At 41.6% G+C, this 23,748-nt stretch overlaps 1 protein-coding gene across 1 annotated transcript in view; it reads right to left on the reverse strand.

Moving 5' to 3' along the window:
- Nucleotides 1–17,578, reverse strand: part of RAB5A (RAB5A, member RAS oncogene family) — a 26,351-nt gene extending 8,773 nt beyond the window's left edge. Inside the window, exons 1-4 of the mRNA XM_026649378.2 lie at nt 17,403–17,578; nt 7,388–7,640; nt 4,255–4,406; nt 2,397–2,519 (exon numbers count right to left, since the gene is read on the reverse strand). Of these exons, the coding sequence (XP_026505163.1) occupies nt 2,397–2,519; nt 4,255–4,406; nt 7,388–7,550 (438 nt within the window). The 5' untranslated portion in view covers nt 7,551–7,640; nt 17,403–17,578. The remainder of the gene's footprint in view (nt 1–2,396; nt 2,520–4,254; nt 4,407–7,387; nt 7,641–17,402) is intronic.
- Nucleotides 17,579–23,748: the final 6,170 nt, after the last annotated feature.

A 23,748-nucleotide genomic window follows, 5' to 3' on the forward strand; every position in this document is an offset into this window, starting at 1 on the left:
TTGTTTAAAAGGAAGACAGTGATGTTGCATTGGCAAATTCCCCATAGAAACAAAGAGTGGAACAAAAAAATAATAAAGGCACCTCAACTTTTCCTCATTTATGTAGGACAGTCTTATAATATACATCCAGATATCCTCCAATCAATCAAGCTGAAAATTGTTCCACTTTATTGCAGTTCTGTAACCATATGGGAACCAATCCTGTCTGTGTTCTGTGCACATCTAAAATGCCTGCTGAATGACCCGCCCTGGGAGCAAGTTACCAGCGACTCAGGGCGGGGGGGGGAGGAGGGTGGGGGTGGGGGGGGGGAGCCCAGGGCTGGGGTGGAGGGCAGCCAAACATTTTTTTGCTTGGGGCAGCAAAAAACCTAGAGCCGGCCCTGGCACAAAGACAGGTGAAAATATAATTGTGAAGAGCAAACTACATCACTAAGGCTGTCTACCCTACAGCTTATGTTAACATAATTTATGTTGCTCAAGGGTGTGAATAAACTACCCCCGAGTGACATAAGTTATGCTGACATAAGCACCGGTGTGGACAGTTTTATGTCAGCGGGGGGGGGGGGGGGGGGGGCGGCTTCTTCTGCCGACATAGCCATTGTCACTCACGGGGGCTAGAGTAGTTAAGCCGATGGTTTGGCCCAGTGGTTCTCAAACTTTTGTACTGGTGACCCCCTTTCACATAGCAAGCCTCTGAGTGCGACGCCCCTTATACAGTAAACACACTTTTTATATATTTAACACCATTATAAATGCTGGAGGCAAAGCGGGGTTTGGGGTGGGGGCTGACAGCTCTTGACCCCCCCATGTAATAACCTTGCAACCCCCTGAGGGGTCCTGACCCCCAGTTTGAGAACCCCTGGTTTAGCCCATTGGCTTAAAGTGGCTACATTAGAGAGCTTGCAGCTGCGCCGCTGTAAACTCTCTAGTGTAGCCATGCCCTCATTTTCATTACCAAGCAGCATCGTTTGCTAACCATATGCTATGCTACATTAGTTATTACAGAGATAGTGAAATCTGCAATGATATACCTATACAAGTTATCATTCCAAATATAGTTACACCATGTACACAGACCCCTAAGGTGTGTTGCAAAGATAGAAACTGAAAGCCAAGCCCCCGAGGAACGTATGTATCCATTTTAGCCATTTTTTTTGAAGTGCTATTGATCGTTAAAAAGTTATTTATATTTGGTCCAAAAACCTGGCAATTAAATTCTGTCCTATGCAATTCTAGGGATAACAAATTCCAAGTATACATGTAACAATCACCATTTTCCATACTATCTTTTGTACAAAAAGTATTTCTAAACACTTTACAAAGTTATTCTAACACAATTAAACAGTTAATAATTTACAAATGTCAAGAAACAGAGTGAGGAATCAGGGAAGGTAAAAATGAATGTGTTGAATTCTAGAGAGCAGATACTTTAAAAGTCACTGAGAAAGGAATCAAGAGTCAATATATGGAGATTAAGACATGGGAAAGGAACTCAGATGGAACTAAGGTACTGGCATACACAGCAATGTTCTAGATAAGTCAAAACACATTTGCGGGCAAATATGGATGTTAGAGAAAAAGGAAAGTTCATGACCAAAGATGATCCTAAGATTACAGAATATGAAAACAAATATAGAAGTCTGAGTTCTATTGGGTCATAAGCAAGCCTACAATCATAGTTTGCCACTGATTGGCTTTGGGGCTTTTTCTGTACTTTGATTTGGTTTTATTAAGATATTTTTTATTAAATGAACCACCAAAAGCCTCTGGGCACAGGTACATCAGTTTTAAAAAAGCAACAAAAATAGCAAGAACACAGTAAAAAAGTCAGCTAAAACTTAACTCACTCAACTTACATTGCTCAGACCAGGCCATAAAGTAGCCAGATCAGCTGTGCATCATATCCTGAATGTCAACAAGTGAATTCCAAACCTCTCACTGAGAATGGCCTGTGTTCAGCACCACACCTACCCCTAAGATTGATTAACTATTGTTAGTGAAGTCGTCCCTAATAACTGTTAGGGAGGCATACAGGAAAAAGCAGTTTCTTAGAATACAAATTCAATTTACTGATAGATCTGACATATCTGGGGGAAAAAAGTTAGCTGTACCTTTAAGTAAAATTTAATTAGAAACGCTCTCTTTTCGGACAGCTGTCACTTCGTATCACATTTATACCCCTCAAAAAATTCTCACTAGAATATCATATTTTCAGATATACTATAAATTCATGTTTGCAATTATCAACAGAATTCTATTACACGTGCAATCCTACAATGAAGGATTAATCATCAGAAAATAATATGATCCCTTCTGAGAAGGCTATTTCTATTACAGACTAGCAGTCCAACAAAAACACACTATTTCTTGTGAATAAAAAAATATGTATGACGTACCTGGAAATCCACAGCTCTTTTATTAGCTAGATCAGCTTTGTTTCCTGCTAAAGCTATTACAATATTAGGACTTGCTTGCCGCTGAAGTTCTTTGACCCAATTTTTTGCTCTTGCAAAGGACTCCTGTTAATGATTGAAAAATAAAGAAACTCAGTTCTATTGTCCTTTTATCCCTATTACCCAAATTTATCTTATCTGTCCTGTGAGCAAGAAACCTATCAGTGTATTCATTCTCCAAAGCTACATTCCAACTGGCTGACTGGGCCTTTTTAATGAAACCTCACTTCTTTAATTCCCAAAAGGTGCATAGTTGGGACCACATTACTGAAAAATTAAGATCCCCTTTATCAATTATGTTAAATGGATGAAAAAGGGACAAAAATGACTCTCTTGGCTAGAGTGAAGCACTGGAAGAGAAGGAGTGACAATTTTAAACTATTCTCTTCCCTGAAAGTGCTGAAAGGGTCTCAAGCCACTCAACCACAGTGGGCCAAGTCCTGAAGTCCTTACCCATTTTCTCCCAGTCTTCGTCAAGAAAAATCCCACTGATGACAATGGGTAGTTTACCTAAGGACTGGATAAAAACTGAGTGAGGACCTCAGGATTAGACCTTAAATTTCTTTTTGCAATTTTTCAGTTATATTCTTATTTATAGCTACAAGCAAAATCTAAGTCATTACATTTATGTTTTCCAATGTGCTCTCTGTGTTGGAAAATAAGCCAAGGCCATTAGGCCAAAAGCTTCTGAATAAATGGAATCAGAGGCCCCTGGAAATGAGAAGGAGAAAAACCCAAATGATTAACTTTTTTAAAAAAAGTTTTAAAATAATTTTAAAAAAATCAAAGTATCTCCAAAAGAGTACTCTTCTACATTAGTTTCTTCCATCCTCTCAGTAGCTAGTAATTTTCACAGTGAAAGGATAAATTGCATAAAAACTTGAAAACCTCTTTTAAAGAATTTTTAAGCTAATGAAATGTAAAAATTAGGAGCCATACTTCAATAGTAAAAGCCAAATCAAAGTGAAATGTATTGCCTACTGCTTCATTTCTTGGGTGATGTGAAGTACTTTGTATCTGACCTCACACTGCAGAAACAGGCACCAATAGTCTACTAATGTATTGTGGATTTTTGTTATATTAGTACATATGACATAGTCCAACCTATTGTGATGGGATACACTTCCACACTTAGAAAGAAAAGTAATTTTTGCTGTAGGTAATAGCATTTTGAATGATTTTTATTTAAACATTCAGTGGAAGGGAAAATATTCTCCTTTAATTCCTCCGTTTGTGATTGGTCTAGCTCCTGGGTGGCCACAACACACTTTGTGCATCCTATAACTGGTATGGTTACACAGCAGCAAAGAGATTATGATATGAGCTCATTGTATATCTAAAGAGGGTGTCTGGAGAGTATTATAAAGCCTCACTTTTCTTCAGTAAAAGATAAAAGCAGTTTTTAAATGCTAAGCCTGCCAAGTCCTCTTGTCAATTTGTGTGTGTGTGTGTGTGTGTGTGTGTGTGTGTGTGTTTTTTAAATTAAATTAAAAAAAATAAATCACATTTTCCTATTTGTATGAAAGTGACAAACAGGAGTAACTGACTTACCATTTACAGACCAGTGAAAATGATAAAATAAAGTGCTGTCAAATGCACACGAGAAAAACAAAAAAGTGTTTTTTGCTAACTTTTCAGTTAGAAGTTTTCAGTTACTTGTAATAATAGTAAATAAAACATTAAATTACCTGCTCAAATTCACATAAATTAATGGAAGAATGAGGAAAAGGAATCAGGTCTCAACTCCCACGCTAGATCCATTAGCCCACAGCTGCCCCCCTTCTCTATAAATTGTAATTACCTCATTTGTAATGTCGTATACAACTATAGCTGCTTGTGCTCCTCTGTAGTACATTGGTGCTAAACTGTGGTATCGTTCTTGACCAGCTGTATCCCAAATTTCAAATTTTACTGTTGTGTCATCAAGACACACAGTCTGGGTTAGAAAAGCAGCTACAAAAAGATAAAAAAGCTGAAATCAAAGGTCTATAGTTATGTTTTTAACACATTCATATTCATTTATGTACACACAGCTATACCACATTTGAGTTTCCTTAGCAGAATGCATCATCAGTTGGCAAAATACAATAGGTTGGAAGAGGATATTAGGAGCAATCTTACACTGCTTCAACAGCACAAAACGAAATTACTTAAGACAATCTGCGTCCCCTTGTAGTAATTAAGGCATGAAAGGACAATTGGTATGGGAAGAAAATCCTATAAGTTAACTTCAGTTTTATAATATTGAAATGGAGTTGTCACAAAACAATCAGCACTCAGTCTTCCAAAAGTGTTTCACTCTGATGCACTAGAAGGCACGACAGACCAACATTAATGATATATTCTATCACACTGTACATCATTAGTTCATTCCTATATACAGTTTTGTACTATTCTCTACATTCCAGCAAACTGCTGTAGCTCTGATTCTGAAAACAGTGTCTGATACGTGGTTCAGTCTTAGGCACCTGGGAACTAGAAACAAACAGAACAGTTCATAAATAAATAGCCCCTTGTAAGAAGTGCATTAGACACATTTTTCACTTCGTAAATGACTGAACAGCTCTGAACCACCATAGCATCACTTTTCATCATTTCCACTCTCAGGAGGAGCTACATACATCAATTTCAACTGCGATTGAAGACACTGGTATACCAAAAAACAGGTTTGTCACCATCATGAAAGGCTGTAAAGCTGAAGTGAACGGATTGAGTAGTCGTGTTGCAGGGGTCAGAACGGATGCAGAGCCTGCTAAGGGTTTGTCCACAATACGATAAAAAACCCACAGCACTGAGAGTCTCAGAGCCCAGGTCAGCTGACTCTGGCTTGTGGAGCTGTAAGACTGCAGCATAGACATTTGGAGTCAGGCTAGAGCCCGGGCTCTAAGACCCTCCCCCTTGCATGGTCTCAGAGCTCAGGCTCTAGCCAGAGCCCACACTGCAATTTTATAGCTCTGCAGCCCAAGCTCCACCAGCCCAAGTCAGCTGATCCAGGCCAGTAGTGGCCATGCTGCACATCTTTTATTGTGGCGTTGATGTACCCAAAGCCATTATGAAAATGCAAGCTTCTTGCATCTTCTATAACCAGGTGAATGAAATTTGCTGCCTCATAAATCCAATGTTAATACAACTACGTTAATTATCTAAAGATTATCATTCTTCTTAGAAGTCATACTTCCTCCTAACTCACAGTAGACTTGCTCCAGTAGAGACTGTGGAGAAAAACCTCTAACATTATTTTTGAATGTAGGTCTTCTACACAACAGCACTACACTGTCAATGTGCCTACTCCATCTAACTGCATTTTCTTTTACAAGTGCCATTATTCAGCTTCATAGTGCACATAAGCTCCCCTTTGTTTAAAGGCCTTTCTGTAAACAAACAACAAAACTATAATTTAAACATACTAAGACTACACAGTAACAGGCTATTTTTTGAATCCTGTAACTTGCATCCACAGTAACATTCCCAGCCGGACTACGTAAAGTATATATTTTTCTCCCTCTACTTAATACAGTAAAGAGGCATATGTTAATATCCACTATTTAGTATAGTTTATGTCTCAGTTTGCACTTCTGTGGCTTCTTGTTCCTAATTTCAATGCTGTTTTCAAGTATTCTTTCATTCTTGTTAGGTGAGTAAAACTGAAACCAACCGGGGTAAATGTAAAAGTGCAACTATAAGATTCAAAGACCACTGAACTCTTCATGTGTAACAAGGTTGGGGTGGAGGGAGGTGTGTGTTTGTGTACATGAACTAGGAATTTGCTTCTGTATAACTGTCCTTGGGACCTTTGTTACACTATCAAAAGCAAACAGCTAAGATAATTGTTTAATATACAAAATCTTTCACGTCAGCAATTCTAGATGCCAGACATACACGTCAATAAAGACATACCAGACTTCTGAAACAGAAAATAGAAACCCACTTATGTCGGACTCTTAAAGAGATCAGAAGTAAGCAGTCTCAAACTCACAGAACCTACAATAACTAAACACAGAGCAATAAACGGATGTAGTAAGATTTAATTTGGAATTTTCTTACTTTTGTCAGCTCTGTCAGTCTTTAATGTGTGTGTGAAACCCAACTCATCTATAGAAGCATCAAAATGTAGATTAGATTCACACACTGGAGCAGCAGGGACAGGGTGTACTACAGAGATGTTACGGATCTGAGGGCACAGCTTACATCAGTCTATGTGCAAATAAGTGATTGTGGAGAATCACTTCAGTCTTGGAAGAAGTTGTTCAGATTTAGCCAAAGGAGGAGTACAGTTCAGAGACCATATGCAGCTGCTTCATTGTAGGTGGTGCAGAAAAAACTGTTTCATGGGGAAAAGTAAAATCCACTCAGACTATTATAAAATCCTTGTTTCCCCACCTAGTAACCAAGAGTCATCTTTGATTGCAGTCAGGTGGGGGTGGAGAAGAAAGCACATACAATCCTAAAGAAAAGTGAAAAATACAAATACAGCAAGTGTCTTCCTTTACAATCAAAGCCAGGCTGTTTGAGTGGTAAGAAGTTTGCAAAAAGTTGTGTGTTTTGCTGTACAGCAACCAAGGTTCTTCATCTTGCTAAGCAGCTTAACTGTATGCATTAAATGTGAATTGTTAGAATAGCTATATATCGCCTTAAAGAATTACCAGACACCAACTACAGTTTTAAAAACTGACTACCCAAACTTACATTGTGCCACTCTGTCCCCACCAAGCAGCACATATAGGTTTACAAGTCTGCAACAGCCTTGAAATAACAGCACTAATCTTTTAGCTCAGGCAGTAGAGGCTCATGCTTTAAGATCCAGAGGTCCCAGATTTGATCACTACTGCAGATGGCTTACCACAGGGTATCACATTACATTTATGAAGACAATCATTGGCAGAGAGGGTATATACTCAATACAAAGCTAGAGAAAATGTAACACTATTTCTCACCTCCAATGGTGCTCTCTTGAAACTCATGAAACTGGCCTTTTACAAAACGAAGCACCAAACTTGATTTGCCAACTGCAGACTCTCCCAGAAGTACTAGTTTGAACTGGCATATTTTATTCCCAGCATTTGGCCCATTGGGTCTTGTTGCTCCTCGATTAGCCATGTCCAATTTAGAAAGAAGTCCCTTGTTTCAAATTCTTGAGAGGAAAGAATTCAGGATGTGAACCACGATGTTCTTACTGCTTGTAGCAACCTGTTTATCAAAAAAGTATATGTTATTAGAGTCACAACTGTAACAATTATATGAAACTAGTTCTAGTAATCACCCAGTTAAGGGTCCAAGGCTTTCTGAGAACACAGTTATTTTCATTGTTTTAGGTGAAATACCAGTGAATTCTACCAGCACATCTCCAAGACATTTTTATTATATACTATTGTGAAAGTCTTTGCCATTGATATTAAAAAGTACTAGAGATTTTGGATATACACCTGAGTAACTTTAAAAGACCAATTTTCAGCAAAGGGGTACTCAGGGTTTTCTGAAATCAGGCCCCTTCCCCTATAAGGTCTCAAACTGGATACCAAAAATGCTAGTCACTTGACCTATTACCCTGCATTTTCTGTGTTCCCTATGAGACTTCAGTTCACATTGTGTATCTCAGGCTAATATTTAAGAGTGCAACAGATCCAGACCTGCATATTTCCATTCCATTTCCTGTCATGTTAAGAACATCTTAATAATCAAAAGTTCCTCTTTCATGATTTTGCTGATGCCAAGTAATTCTTGACTACTCAAATCAGAATTAGTAAAAAATAAATGGAAGGGCTTAATTAGGATGAAGAATTACTGGAAAACTCAATTACACCAGCATTTCAAATTTAATCAATTTATGGTAGTTTTCTACAGTTTATCCTTATAATGCATGTGAACTGCAATTTCTTCAAATAGAAAAAGCATACATTCAAAAGTGAATGTGACCCCTGATTTGAACAGCTTCTCTGATTTAACATACATGCTTGGAGGAGCTAGGGGACTGGTAATCTGATATGGAGCCTTTCACATTTAGGTCAATAGGAACCCCAAATCATCACCATTAGATGACTGTCTGGTGTCTTACGTAAAATGAATTATTAGTCTCAATCCAGGATGTAGCATACAGGTGTTCACATAACACAAACCACAACTGGAACCCTTTGTTAGTAGTATCTGCAGATAGGTCAAAGATCAGAGACTAGACTAGCCACAATCAATTTGGAAGCTGTCTTTTCAGACAAAAATTAAAAACACACTGGTTCAGCAGTGTTGGGTAGCTTGCACAGCCTCTGCCCATGCTTCATCTGATCTCCTGATGGAGCACTTTAGTCTCCAGAGATTTTTTAATAAGTAGTTTCACTTTCAAAGTTTTTATTAAAAAAAAAACAAAAACAAACATAGGGAAGTTTGAGAACAGAAATCTGTTTTTCTTAACTACTTTAATAGTTTAGATTAAGCAGCGTTTTTCCAGGAAAACAGTGCCTGCAGGAAGAGTGGTGCAACATTTAGTCTAGCCCTTCCCAATTACATTCTAAAAGTGAATGTCAGAAGACCACATGGGAGCGATATGTCTATACTGCCCACTCCATTCTCTCATCAGGTAAAGGACAGTATTCCTGTGTTTATTGTTAATACACAAAATTACAGCTTGCCATATCTACCTAGGTTCTTTCCCTCCTGAGTTGTTTGTGAATACCGTATATACTCGTTCAGAAGCCAAATTTCTTTTAGTAAAAAAGAGAAGCACCAGAGACGGGGGTCAGCTAATGAACGGGTATAGAGAGGGAGAGGTGGGACACAGCCCCTCCTCCCAACAGAGGGAGCAAGGAGACGCAGCACAACCAGCAGAGACAGAAGGGAAGAGGCGGGGCCAGAGTCTCTCCACTTCTGGCCACGCTGCTCTCCCCCAAGCCTCCAAAGCAGCTGCAGCTCTGGGGCTGGCAGGCTGTACCCGTGCTGCTTGGCCCCGCCCCCCAGAGCAGGCTGCGGCCACGCTGCCCAGCCTGCCGGAGCAGCTCCAGTCAGGTCGGAGACATCCTCCCCTGACCCTCCCCAGATAAGGTGGGAAGGGATGGGATGGGGAGAGTATGGGGGTCCCGGGCTAGGGGTGGGGTCATGTGGAGGGTGGTCACAGGGGTTACTCCCCTGACTCCTAGCTTCTCCCCCCCAAAAAGTTTCCCCACCAGTTGCTGTCCCGGCCCATCAGGGTAAGCAGCTGACACGCCGAGACACTTTGTTTACTTAGGTTTACCTCCATGCCTGTGGACGCGCAAGGTAAACAAACCATCTCGGACCACCAGCAGCTTATCCTGATGGCCCGGGAGCCAAAGTTTTCTGACCCCTGAATTATAGGGTCGGCTTATGAATGGGTTATAAAAATTTTCCATTTTTACTTATCCATCTTGGGGGGGGGGGGGGGGGGTCAGCTTATAAACGAACCAGCTTATGATCAAGTATATACGGTAATAGGTCTATACAGCCTGCCAGAGTGAGCATCCCAGCCCGAATCAACAGACTCAGGCTTGTGAGGCATGTTAGTTCACACTAAAAATAAATGCATTTTTAACAGGTTGATATAACCTTAGTGTATGCACGGCAAACATAATAAGAAAGAGCACTGAACTGTCTGACAATAAGACTGTACTTGTCTAAAGCAGCGGTTCTCCAACTGTGGGTCAGGACCCCAAAGAGGGTCGCAACCCCGTTTTAATGGCGTCACCAGGGCTGGTGTTAGACTTGCTGGGGCCCAGGGCTGAGGCCAATGCCCGACCCCCACCGCTGAAGCCTGAGGGCTTCAGCCCGGGGTGGTGGGCCTCAGGCTTTGGCCCCCCTGCCCAGGGTCGTGTAGTAATTTTTGTTGTCAGAAGGGAGCCATGATGAAATGAAGTTTGAGAACCCCTAGTCTAAAGTAAAGCAAGTACATTTGAATCCAGCAACATTTTCAGTCATTACCAACCTGGTCCAGATTCAAACCAATGGCCAAGTTCTACATTCATTACCGTTTCTGAGCTGTCCAGTTCGCTACCCATCCACGGCACGCCTAACACACATTTAGCCTTCACTTAACGTTATAACTTCTGTTTTGTGGATTTAAATTCACACTGCAGCTAAAAGCACCTAAAACAATAATCTCCCTTCCCCAGTCTGCTGGCAGATGACTTCTGAATCCTACACCACTAGTTTTACTCTCCCACCTATCTTACATCCATGAAATCACACAAGACTCCATAACAATGCGCCTTGACCAACACAGCAATTGATAAACATTAGCATCCCTTCCCCAGTGATTCCAGACCAGGGAGTGAGACTGTGAGCAGAATGTGAATTCTGGTCCTTTACATGGTAGTACAGATCAATATCTGAATACTTTTATAATGAAGTTGTCACTGCACCTACCTAACATAGCACACCAAAGGTCCTACTGCCAAAACATCCCAATCCTTCATACACAGGCCTGCACTGTAGTAACTGTCATATTCTGTCAATTCTCATAGTTAAGGATATGTTTTAGTCACAGATATTTTTAGTAAGAGTCATGGACAGGTCACAGGCAGTAAACAAAAATTCACGATCCATGACCTGTCCATGACTTTTATTATACACCCTTAACTAAAACTTGGGTGCTGGGCTGTGGTCCAGGGGTGCTGCGGGTGCTGGGAGGTTGGTCGGGTTGGCAGGCTCCCTACCCGGCTCCGACCAGCATATCCCTGCAGCTCCTAGGAGGAGGGGCAGCCAGGGGGTCTCCGCGCACGGCTCCTGCCACAAATGCCGGCTCCGCAACTCCCATTGGCTGGGAACCGCAGGCAACAGGAGCAACGGGGGCAGCGCACGGAGCCCCCTGACCCCTCCGCTTAGGAGATGCAGGGACATGCTGGTGGAGGCTAGAGAGCCCCCCACAGGTAAAAACACTGCCCTGCACCCTGACCCCCAGCCCTGAGCCCCCTCCCACACACCCAAGCTGCTGGTACTGGCCCAGCGGCTTCCGTGACAGACAGGCAGCCTTACTCATAGTCACTCATGATGAATCAAAAAGGGTTTCACATTATGATACCACAACCCACCCAGAATTAAATATATTGCCTCTTGTGTTCTTACGAGGTATGTCTACACAGCCCGCAGAAGCGAGTCTCCCACTGCAGGTCAATAGATTCATGTTAGTGAGGTTTGTGCTAGCACCCTAAAAACAGTTGTGTAGACAGCACTTTGAAGTTGTGGCTCGGGCTGGAGCACAAGCTCTGAAGCCTACAGAAGTGGTGTGGGCTTCAGAGCCCAAGCCACAACCTCAGTGCATTGTTTACACAGCTATTTTTGGAGCATTAGCCCCACAAGCCCGAGTCTGTTGATTTGGGCTGGGATGCTTGCTCCGGCAGGCTGTATAGACATACTACTTACAAATAACTCAGGAGGGAAAGAACCTACCCAAACTGAAACCCAATTTCTGCCACTAGGCAAAAAACAAAAAAGCTATCACAGTAATATCAGAACCACCATAAACTGCATACCACAATTAAACACACATTCAGATCAAGAATGTTGCATCACATTATTAATTTGAGTGAATCCTCCTGAAAATGAGCTGTTCGATTAGCCTAAAATGCACTTTTGGTCTTACTTAGGATATAGAAATGGATCTAGTAATTTAAAAGCAATTTAGGGATTTTTCTTCTCCTTAAAGTCAATTAAAAAAATTGTAAATGAACTGTGTATCAGCTATAGATAGCTATTGCTTTGTTTCAACAGAATGATGTACAAGTAATGTATGTGGACAGACTGCAAAGCAACTCATAACAATGGATGAACTTAACATATTTAATCACTCCCTAGTTATTGCAAAAAAGTGACACAAGTTATCTATGAAACAACAAGTTAAATCACAGGGTGGGGTCAGCATACATATGATCTTCAGTTCTTATCTTAAGTTAAAAAGTGTCAGATATCGGCTCCTTACTCCTGATTTAAAAAAAATTAAATAATTGAGATATTAATTTTTTCAGACCTTTCTTTTGAATATATTACTCTAGTTTGCATTGTAGTACAATTTGGAGGGGAGGATAGCTCAGTGGTTTGAGCACTGGCCTGCTAAACCCAGGGTTGTGAGTTCAATCCTTGAGGGGGCCATTTGGGGATTGGTTCTGCTTTGAGCAGCGGGTTGGACTAGATGACCCCCTGAGGTCCCTTCCAACCCTGATATTCTATGATTCAGTAAGTGTGTCAGGCAATTAGATAGAAGTTTAAAAAAAAAAAAGAAAATTGTGAGACACACATGGTACATCTCAATTCTGCCAACTATTCTGCACTCTGTAGCATTATTTTAGGCTCAAGTAAAGGCCAAATCCTGTACCATATGCATGAGGTTACTCTTCAGGACCAAGTCATTTGCTCAAAATCCCTGAAAGGAAGTCTGCTACTCAATGGAACTATTCCACATCCTTTACTTCATCACTCAGGACTTGCTCACTATCCCTCTGCTACATCCTGGGTAGCAGGAAAAGGATGTGATCCACGACTGTAGGTGTGGCAAGGCTTCAGATGTTATTCCACATGTAGTTACTTCACTCAAACTGGCCATTTACACATATAATTGTTCTTTATAGAGCTCCTGTCAGACTCCCAACAGTTTTTCAGTACTAGCTGAAACAGGCTATCAAGACAGTACCCCAGATCAGGGTTGGGAGGAATGTTCACCGTATAAAAAAAAAAAAAATGCAGAACTGTTGGAAGTATTTTAAAATCTATAGGTTTTCGTGGCCCTCATTCATGACAGGCCACTCCCAACATGCTCAGATACTATGCATGGAAGGCACTTATATAGGAGAAAAATATTTTATCAGCTGGATGGATCACCAAATAAATGTCTTTCAAGGAGACTCAAAATGCTACTACAAGTCATAGGGAAGCCCTGCAACTTCAAAACAAGTCTGCAGAGAGCATGAAAGAAAATATCTGGCAACGAGAGGTGTTGCTGTAGTCTTGGAGGCTTTTCCTAATTATCTCTGTAACAGAGATGTTTTCTAAATATTGCAGATTGGGTTTCAGCTGTTACATTTGTCATGTTTCTAGCATTTAGTAATTATTTTCCAGAAGACAGAAACTTCCCCAAGCTGCCAGCTAATGCCAACACATTTAACAATGCCGTATAAGAAAACCCACTACAACCATGCCACCTACTTATTACCAGCCCATGGGGACTGTAAGGCTTCTTTCAGCCTGAAAAGCCAGACATTTTAATGCATATCTGGTTGTTTTTCAGGTTGAAGAGCAGCAGCATCACCACTCTCCCTAAGCATAGGTAGAAACCATCATATTTTCTGAAGCAGAAGGGTCAAGCCTTAAGTTTCTGTATTTCCTCATTTCTTCTATCTAGTAGATGGTTCAAATACTCAGTATTCCTTTCACAGACTCGCTTTCAAACTCAATTATGAACTATTAATATTTTTCAGATTGGTTAAAAAAAATCAAACTATTTGATATTCTCAATGAAAAACATCACCGAATCTCTTTAAAGAGCTGTATTTCCATATCAGCACCTAACAGGGATTTTAAAAATGGCCCCAAGATCTCTCCTGAGATTCAGGCCACATTTGTATACCACTTTCTTAATTCATATGTACAATACTAGTTTTGGGAACCAGAGAAAGCGTGATAGAAGATAACAGGAAGAGGCAAGAATCCTTATTTAAGTACACACAGAATAAATTCAAATATTTACAGGATGATTTCCCATCAATTCCAGACACTCATTTTAGTAGCTGTAGCTATTCCTAATCCTGCAGTCTTGGTAATGATGTCCCAGATTGGTTAACATGATGTACAGCTCCTAGGCACGAAAGCAATACACGTTTAAAAAAATCAGCTATTTATTTGTATTCTAAGTAAGCTTTTCATTTTGCAGGTGCATTTTAGGATAGCAAATACATGAAGTAAAGCTAGTTGAAGAATTGGAAATTCACAAATCTTATTTCAATTTAACCATTAGAGACTTGATTTTTGAGGATGATCATAAAGGAGTTAGAGTAGCAGCCGTGTTAGTCTGTATCCGCAAAAAGAACAGGAGTACTTGTGGCACGGTGCCACAAGTACTCCTGTTCTTTTTGCATAAAGGAGTTGTAAAATTTGGTCTACATTGAAACTCAGTTTAATGTTTTGACCTCAAATCAAGCTTTTAAATAAAAAAAATAGACATTTTAAGGAAATATATAGGCTATATAAGAAGAAAAAGTAAATGTTTCCTAAACATTTTCTTTAGTTCCCACACTTCACCCCCAATATAGTTATCCACCTGGGAAAGGTTATGAAGCACCTTGTATTTTCTTACTCCAATAGTTTAAGAAAAAGGCAGTTGGAAAATACTGTGAAAGAGACATCATGAATTATAGTAGGTACACATGATGCTTTAATAGGTCTTTTCCATCTCTAGTGTCTGATTTTTTTTTAGGACACACTAAGCCATAGCAGCTCCAGGTCAGTATGTCAGCAGAGGAACAAAGATCAGATATATATTAGGAAAGAACGTCTGTAAATTCCATCAGGTAATTTGCCAACTCCTGGTTTTAGTTTGCCCTCTCATTCTCCTTAAATACCAAAACAGTCTATAAACACACATGCTGCTTTATCTCGTATTATAAAATACTGAGTCAAGTTAGTCCATTACATGAATAAGGCTTTTCATAATTGTTTAAATAACTTGTGCTGTGACACCAATTACTATAACAATTTCACACTAAAAAAGTTTTCTAAAAGGTCTTAAAAGGATGTTACAGCCACTCTCTTGTATTTGAGATAATTCCGTTTAAATCAGTCTTGCCAACACTTACACTTATCCTTAATTTCATGCTTACCAGTAGTCTAAATCCTCCAGGACTACTCATCAGCATAGCTGAAATGTTGGCAAGAACAGGACCTACTATTCTAAAAAGTACCATCAATACAAAAGATCATGTATCAAAGTAACACTGACAATCTAAAAAACACAAAGTAGTAAGGAGATTAAGAAAACTAACACTCCCACCTCTAGTATAGTATAGTGGGACACATTTATGTAAATTGGGGTTAACGCAGAATGGATTAGTAAATTAAAAAAGTTCTCATTTTACATATACAATATTCTGATATTTCATATTACAAATTTTTAATTACACCTCTACCCCGATATAACGCTGTTCTCGGGAGCCAAAAATCTTACCGCATTATAGGTGAAACCGCGTTATATCGAACTTGCTTTGATCCGCCAGAGCATACAGCCCGCCCCGCCCCGGAGCGCTGCTTTACCGCGTTACATCCGAATTCGTGTTATATTGGGTCGCGTTATATCTGGGTAGAGGCGTATATAAATTACACGATTCTTTCAAAATTAGTTATGGATCAATACTGATTAGCCAGACATCACAAAGACTACCACATTTATGGTTAATTAGCATTTTGGATACAGAAAGATGCTTCTAGACAAATTCTGGATCTGGGGACAAAATGCAGATAATCTGAAATTTAGATGATCATGGTTTATCTGTATTAGCAAGTTAGAGCTCAAGAGTGAATAACTACCGCTCACTGAGTGCTCATAACTTAACACAACATTATTTACAATACAACTAGTATAAACCCCTTGAGATAATGACCATCACCTGCTTTAATTCTGGTTTACAAACCTATTATACATGGTTATGTTAATATTTTTAACAACCCACCATTCTAGGTATTGTTGCCAGCTTTATTTTGTTGTTCCTATCCACCTTAAATAAAAATCTTAGCAACTTTAATAGAATTAGCATACTATAATATGGAATTTCCTCACCACAGTATTTGTGTTAGTTTTCCATATCATACATCAACTAATTTGTATTGAAAAGTATTGAGCGAACATACCAAACAAGTAAATCACACAGGTAGTCTATGAAATTTACATCCTTCCAATTAAAGATAATAAGCCTGGTGTGACTACATATGTATGAGGTATGTGAGTTACTGACTGTTTTGATATCAATTTCCTGTGTGACTGATGTGCCAATATAGGTAAAGGGTCACCTATTACCAAAATCTCCAATCACTTAATTCAAGTTAATATTAACAAATTTGAGTTATCTAGAAAGGGGACTCATTACCTCATTAAAGAGGTTTAGAAAATAAGCAGTTCAAACATTTGTTAATCTCCTCGAAGTCTCACCTATCCCCACCCATTAAATCTGAAAGGGCCCCCAGTCGAAGATGTTTCTGAGCTGCTTCAAATGTCACTCGGGAGGGCATAGTTAAATTTTAATCGAGTGATCGTTCAGTCTCTCCTCCATCCAGATTTTTAGAGGGAAGAGAGAGCACAAGATGACCATGGCAGAACCTGGCTGTGTGTTTTAACTCTCTCTCCTAGGCCTAGCCTTCTCGTACGGAAGTTTCATGTTAACTTTTTACCAGTCTGCTTCCCCTCCTGAAGACGGACTATTTTACAGCATCAACCCAAGGTGCTGTGTGCACGCTGCTAAGTGTGTAACGACCCCCTCTCCGCCCTTTCCCCCCAACCTAAGTCGGGGAGCAACTGCAGGGGGAGGGCTGTGCGCTCAGATGGTGTCCCTTCCCAGTTCCCACGCCTCTCCAGGGCACCCTCGCTGTCCCAATAGCAGCTGTGGGGGAAGGGGACGCAGCACCTCCGCGGGCCGCGTCACACAGCAGGCTGGGGAGCAGCCGCTCCCCACACCGGGGGAGCAAAGCGAGGGACCGCGGGGAGACGGGCCCGCCCCCGCCTCCTTCCATCCCCCCGCGGCTGCTCCTCAGCCACAGCCCGAATATGGGGAAGTGGGAGACTCGGGGGCGCCATTTTGAGGCGGGGGAGACACAGACCAGCCGCTCCACGGTCCCTGCCCCGGGGTTCGACCCCAGAGCCCGGCGGCGCCAGGAGAAGAAGCCTTCGGGTGAGGGCTCCCTTGGGCGGCTCTATAACCCCCCTGCCCCCCGCTGGCGGAGCTCGGCCAGTGCCGCCCGCCGCTGTCTCCTCACCTGGCGGTGCCGGGCAGCCGTGCGCGCGGACGGTGCGGGAGGCGCAGCGGCTTCTCTAGCTCCCGCGGCTGTGAGGGGAGGCGGCTCCTCCGCGGGGTGCAGGGGGTGAGGGGCGGGGGCGCTGCCGTATCTCACCCGGGCCGCCGCCAACTTCCGCCTCCTCCTGCCGGACCAAAACACACACACGCACTTCCGCCGCCTCCGCCACGTCACGGCCCCCATCTTCCATTCAGTTCCGGGAGCGGCCCGGAGCTGTGTTGGTGGTGGCACCTCACGTGGTTCCCCCTCCCGACACTGTGACCGAGGCAACCCGGGGACATTCCAACCAGCTCCAGCTCGGCGACCGTGGAAGAAGCCACTTACAGCGCGCAAAGGATTATGGGATACATAGTGGGGCGCGAGGAGCTTTTTGTCTGGTGGCACCTCTGCGGTGGGCGCTTCCGCCTCGGTAACTGGCATGGCGGTCGCTGCTAAACACTCACGTGACCTGCTACAGCCTCGCTCTCTGGAATGATGAGGGCGAACCGCCCCGACTACGCCCAAGGCCTCTTAAAGGGCCAGCGTTGTGATTTTGACTGGGGTGCTTTCCTGCCTGCTGAGGGGCTTAAGTGACCCTGACCTGTTGTAGGCTGGTGAGCTGCAGTCTAGGGGGCAGCATCTGAGAGGCAGCCACAGCCACCTGGTTATGGCTCAGAGCCCAGTATTGCCACCCTCAAGCACTCAAAAATCATGAATGAACACTCCCCTTACCCCTGAAAATCATGAAATTAAAAATGCATCCGATGAAGTGGGCTGTAGCCCACGAAAGCTTATGCTTGTTGCCGGCACAGAGGGCCCGAGGGGGGCAACAGCGGGGTTCGTTGCCCGGTGTGCTTCGCGCCAATGAACACACCAGGGTGGAGAAGCAGACAAAGTTTATTCAAGAGCTCTGAATAGGCACTAGGAGACCAGCATGTCTCAAATCAAGCGCCCTGATACAAGCAGTTTTTCCCTTTTTATCCTTTCCTTCCTCCCCCACTTTTTTTCCTACCTCCCCCCCTTCCTCCCTCTGTAGCAGTTACATTAAACGACCTTGGCTGTGTAGCTTGTTCGCAATATTCCCTTCTGCAAGTTATTTTGTCCTTCAGCTAGAAGCATGTAGGTTCCCCTTATCACTACCGCTTTCCAGCTGCTGGCCTGTGAGGTTAGTAAAGTTTAACATGGAGGGGCTTTGGTTCACTTTGGCCTAGAGCGGGGGGGCTTCATCGACTCTCGTGGTCTTCCACCCCCCCGAGTTACCTAGGGTGATGCCTAGTGACACCAACATGCTCAAATAAATTTGTTAGTCTTTAAGGTGCCACAAGTACTCCTTCTCTCCTAATATTTAAGCCAACGAACCAATAGATTTTAGGTTGCTTTCATTCGCCACCTGGGTTTTAGCATCTGTAAGGGTCATGTTTTCAAGCTTTTCTCCAAACTCATGAGGGCTAGAAATGTACCTTCAAAACAAAATGTGATGTGAGAGTGGACATTCTCATATAATCCCGACTCCAGGAGCTGGAGCTTTATGGAAATCTTCAAATGTCATAGGACGTGTGATCCAATCACCAAAGCTGGCAACACTAGTTTTGACTAGAAACCTGCTGATTGCAGACACAGCTAGGGTTGCCAACTTTCTAATGCACAAAATGCTTTAGCCCAGTAGCACCACTGATCAGACTTTTAACAGCCCGGTCGGTTGTGCTGACCGGAGCCGCCAGGGTCCCTTGTCGACTGGGCATTCTGATCGAAAACTGGACACCTGGCAACCCTAGACACAGCTCTGGTCTGCCTACTCTGAGACTCTTTGGGGAATTACTCATCATAGACTTCAAGTAATGTGGTGTGGGTGCCATATCCATGCAGCGACATGGGGGCCATAGCTACTGCAACAGAGGAAGTGATATCAGAGGAGGATTAAATCCAAAGAAACCCACAGAGAAGATGATTCTTGAAGTCATGACAGCCACAACTGCCCATGTTCACATAAAGTAGGAGGTGTATTATTGGGCTCATCGTTAATAAAAATAAATTAATAAAATAAATGTAGTTGATGGTTTGTTTGTTTGTTTTGAAAACAGGATGTTTCTGGTGTGGAATGAGGGGGCTCCATCAGCAATGAGGAAACTCAGGCATTTCAATTTCCCAGTTTTGGAAGGTATGGTAGAGAGTGACCAGGTTATTTTTCTATTTTAAAAAGCATCCATTATTTGGTGCTTATATCTAAGAGTCACAAAATCAATAAAAAATATGTTTTCAAGAAATAATCATGTTAAGCACAACACTTTATGATGTGGCTGCTTATTTCAGAGTGATCATGGCTCAATTACATTTATGTACAAACAAAATAAAGTCCAAACTATTAGCATATATACTAGGTGTTTTAAAAGACAAAATTTCACAAAGGTGAAAACAATTGTGAGCCAAATCAGGTGGGAGAAAGAATTTAAATAGAAAAATGTGAATGGTAATTGCGTAATGATTATGAACATTTTACTACATGCCCAAAAAGCCACAATCCAGAAACAAGTCTATGCTAGTTAAAAATCAACCTGTCTTACAAGGGAAGTGAAAGTAGCTATTTTATGTATAGTGAAAGTAGCTATTTTATAATATACACACACACGTGAGAAAAAGGAAGCTAGGAATTGTAGAAAATTTATAAGGGAAGCAAAAGGACCCCAGGAGGAATCTATGGCCAGGAGAGTTAAGGACAATAAGGAGGAGGTGTGTGTGTGTGTGTTTTTTTAAGTATATTAAGAACAAAAGGAATTGTAATAATGGTATTGGTCCCTTTCTAAATGGAAATGGTAAAAATGTCAATGACAGTGCAAAGGGGTTCAATAAATATTTCTGTTCTGCATTTGGAAAAAAGCCAAAAGATGTAATCATGTCATATGATGATGATTGATGATGAAATACTTCCCCTTCCAACAGCAACTAAAGAGGATGTTAAACAGCAGCTAATAAAGTTGCACATTTTTTAAGTCACCAGGTCTGGATAACTTGCATCCAAGAGTTCTAAAAAAGAGCTGTCTGAGGAGTTCTCTGGACTATTAAGGTTGATTTTCAATAAGCATTGGAGCACTGGGAAAGTTCCAGGGGATTGAAAGACAGCTAATCTTGTGCTGATATTTCACAAGTGTAAACAGGAAGACATGGGTAACTATGGGCCTGTCAGCCTGATGCTGATCTCAGGCAAAATAATGGAACAGTTGATACTGGCCTTGATTGTTAAAGAATTAAAGGAGAATAATAGTACACCTCTACCCCGATATAACGCTGTCCTCGGGAGCCAAACAATCTTACTGCGTTATAGGTGAAACCGCGTTATATCGAACTTGCTTTGATCTGCCGGAGTGCGCAGCCCCGCCCCCCGGAGCGCTGCTTTACCGCGTTATATCCAAATTTGTGTTATATCGGGTTGCATTATATCGGGGTAGAGGTGTAATGCTAATCCACCTGCATTTATGGAACTAGATCTTGTCAAACTAATTTGATATTTTTAAATTACAAAGTGTGGTTGATAAAAGTTATAGAGTTGATGTAATATACTTAGACTTCTGTAAGCCATATAATTTTGATTGAGAAACTAGAAGGATACAAAATCAACATGATGCACATTAAATAGATTAAAAACTGGGTAACCTGATAGGTCTCAAAATGTAACTATAAATAGGGAATAGAATGGGTGTTTTTCTAGTGGAGTCCCACAGGGATCAGTTCTTGGCCCTATACTATTTAACATTTTTATCAATGGTCTAGAAGAAAACATAAAGTCATTACTAATAAAGGGTGTAGAAGATTGGGGGAGTGGTAAATAATGAAATCTTCGGAGTCAACGTGGACATGAGCTCCAAGTGCAACACTGTGGTCAAAAGGGCTAAGTGATCCTTGGATATATAAACAGGGGAATATTGAGTAGGAGTAGAAATGTTATATTACCTCTGTGTTTGGCACTGGCATAGGTGCTGGAACTATGGAAGCTGGGGGTGCATCACACCCCCTGGCTTGAAGTGGTTTCCATCATATACAGGGTTTACAGTTTTGCTCAATGGTTTTTGGCATCCGCACCATAAATAAATTTCCAGCACCCTGGGCACTGGTGCGACTGCTACTGGGATACTGTGTCCAGTTCTGGTGTCAACAATTCAAGAAGGATGGTGAAAAATTGGAGCAGGTTCAGAGAAGAGCCACAAGACTGATTAAAGGGTTGAAAAACATATTTTATAGTACAAGATGCAAAGAGGTCAATCTGTTTAGCTTAATGTGAAGGTTAAGAGGTGACTTGATCAGTCTGTAAATCCTACAGGGGTAACAGAATAAAGGGCTTTTTAATCTAGTAGACAAAAGGTCTAACAAGTCCAATGGCTAAAGGCTGAAGCTAGAAAAATTCAGAACTAGAAATAAAGTGTAAATTTTTAATGGTAAGGATAAATAACCATTGGAAAAACTTACCAAGGTTCTCCATCATTGGTAATTTTTAAATCAATATTGGATTTTTTTAAAGCTATGTTTTAGTTCAACCATAGCTATTGGACTTGAAGCAGGAATTAATTCAGGAAAGTCTTATGGCCTTTGTTATGCAGAAGGTAAGACTACAAATTATCACAATAGTCCCTTCTGCCCTTAAAATCTATTAATTTAATTTATGATTTCGTCATTAATCAGCCTTTCTGCTGGAGGGTTGGGGCAAACTGATCACAAACCTCCAGGAACATCTGTTTCTTCATGCTAAAGTTCTGGACCCACTGCTGGCCATCCCAGGCCCGCATGACAATGTGATCCCACCAGTCTGTTTCTGTGGCAATGCGCCAGAAGAACCAGTCTACATAGGAGGAATCTGTGGCTATAGCAACAATAGGCATCAGCAGCCTCAACTAGTTTGGAGCTGGCGTGTCAGTATCCCCCTCAGAGAGGTGCCTTTGGCAGTTCAAAAACTGGCACCAGAAACGTCCACCATCAGCATCTTGCCGATGCTCTGTTTGTGTCCTGAAATAGAACTGAGAGCAGGAGATAGAGACATTCTACCAGGTCAGGCTCCATGTTGGCTCTGGCTGCAGGGAGTGTGCAGACACAAAATTGTTCTGCTGGAGGTGTTCACGATTTAAAACTTCACAGAACATTTCTGGCCAACTCCCATGGCACAGGCAGACAAGTGCTCCCACAACTCACTATGGACAAAGGGCTACGAATGACAGTACCTGCCCACCGTAGTGGAAGTTCTGACTGGTCTGCGGAGTGCAGTATGGACATGCCAGCATGGTTGTGAGGCCTGAGTTTCCAATGGAATTTGGACATACAAGCACAGACCTCGAAACATGAACCTACAAGCCCAGGCGACACAGACCTGGGCTTAGTGTGCTGTGTAGGCATACCCAATGGGGCCAGGATTTCATCCATGGACTTTACAATCAGATAGAGATTGGTATATGAAGTAAACTGCCAGATTACTCCTCTTGCAGCAAGTAGTAAAACATCAGGAGGTTACCCCTGTGGAATTTCCTGCCAAATATTTCCTTCCAAGGGAATGGGTTTGGGACCATTGAATTTGCAGGGTTTCAGATTTCTGGGGTTTGCAGATTTCTGTGGGGGCCCTCCAGATCAGCTGAGGTAGAAGCCATCTTCAGTAGGCAATTTTTGCCTCTGCTCCCCCACTACCCTTCTTCCTAACAGTATAGCCATATTTTCAATAAAACCGCCTGGAACTGTAGAACTTTCCCATCAAGCCAGTGCCATTCCAGTAAACAGAGACATCTAGTCAGCCTATATAAAAATAATTTTGGACAGAAAAAGGTCAATGTTACATTTTGCAGCTTAAAAATAACTATGGGTTCAGTTCAAATTGTAGAGAAAACGTTCTGGTCAATTTCTTATTTCATTCAAACCAATTTTCTAGGGTCACACCTGCCAAGGAAAGAGAAGGTAGAAGAAAGAGAGGGGGAAGAGGAGAAAATAGTTAAACAAACAAACAAACAAAAACTGTTTTCGGGGAAAGAAAAACTAGCCCAGAGCTGGTCATCATAACTTGTATTTTATAGTTTTGGTAGGTGCTCAGTTACTCTAGTGATGTATGCATTATAAATGCTTAAATACATTCAATAGATCTCTTCTTTCGGAAAAGTCTTTTAGATTACCAAATAGATTTCAAATTCAGAGACTAAATAAGATTTTTTTAGGTGCTGGAATTATACTCATGTACTATAATTATACTAACATAATAAAAGAGGTATAAAAAGTGAAGAAATGGGTGAAGAACCTATTTCCCAAAATATGAGACTAGAGAACTTGACCTTCCAAAGTGTTTTCTCCCCACTAGGGTGTGAAA

The sequence above is a fragment of the Terrapene carolina genome, unplaced genomic scaffold, assembly GCF_002925995.2.
Source record: "Terrapene carolina triunguis isolate 2854851 unplaced genomic scaffold, T_m_triunguis-2.0 Scaffold84, whole genome shotgun sequence".
Classification (NCBI taxonomy): Eukaryota; Metazoa; Chordata; order Testudines; family Emydidae; genus Terrapene; species Terrapene triunguis.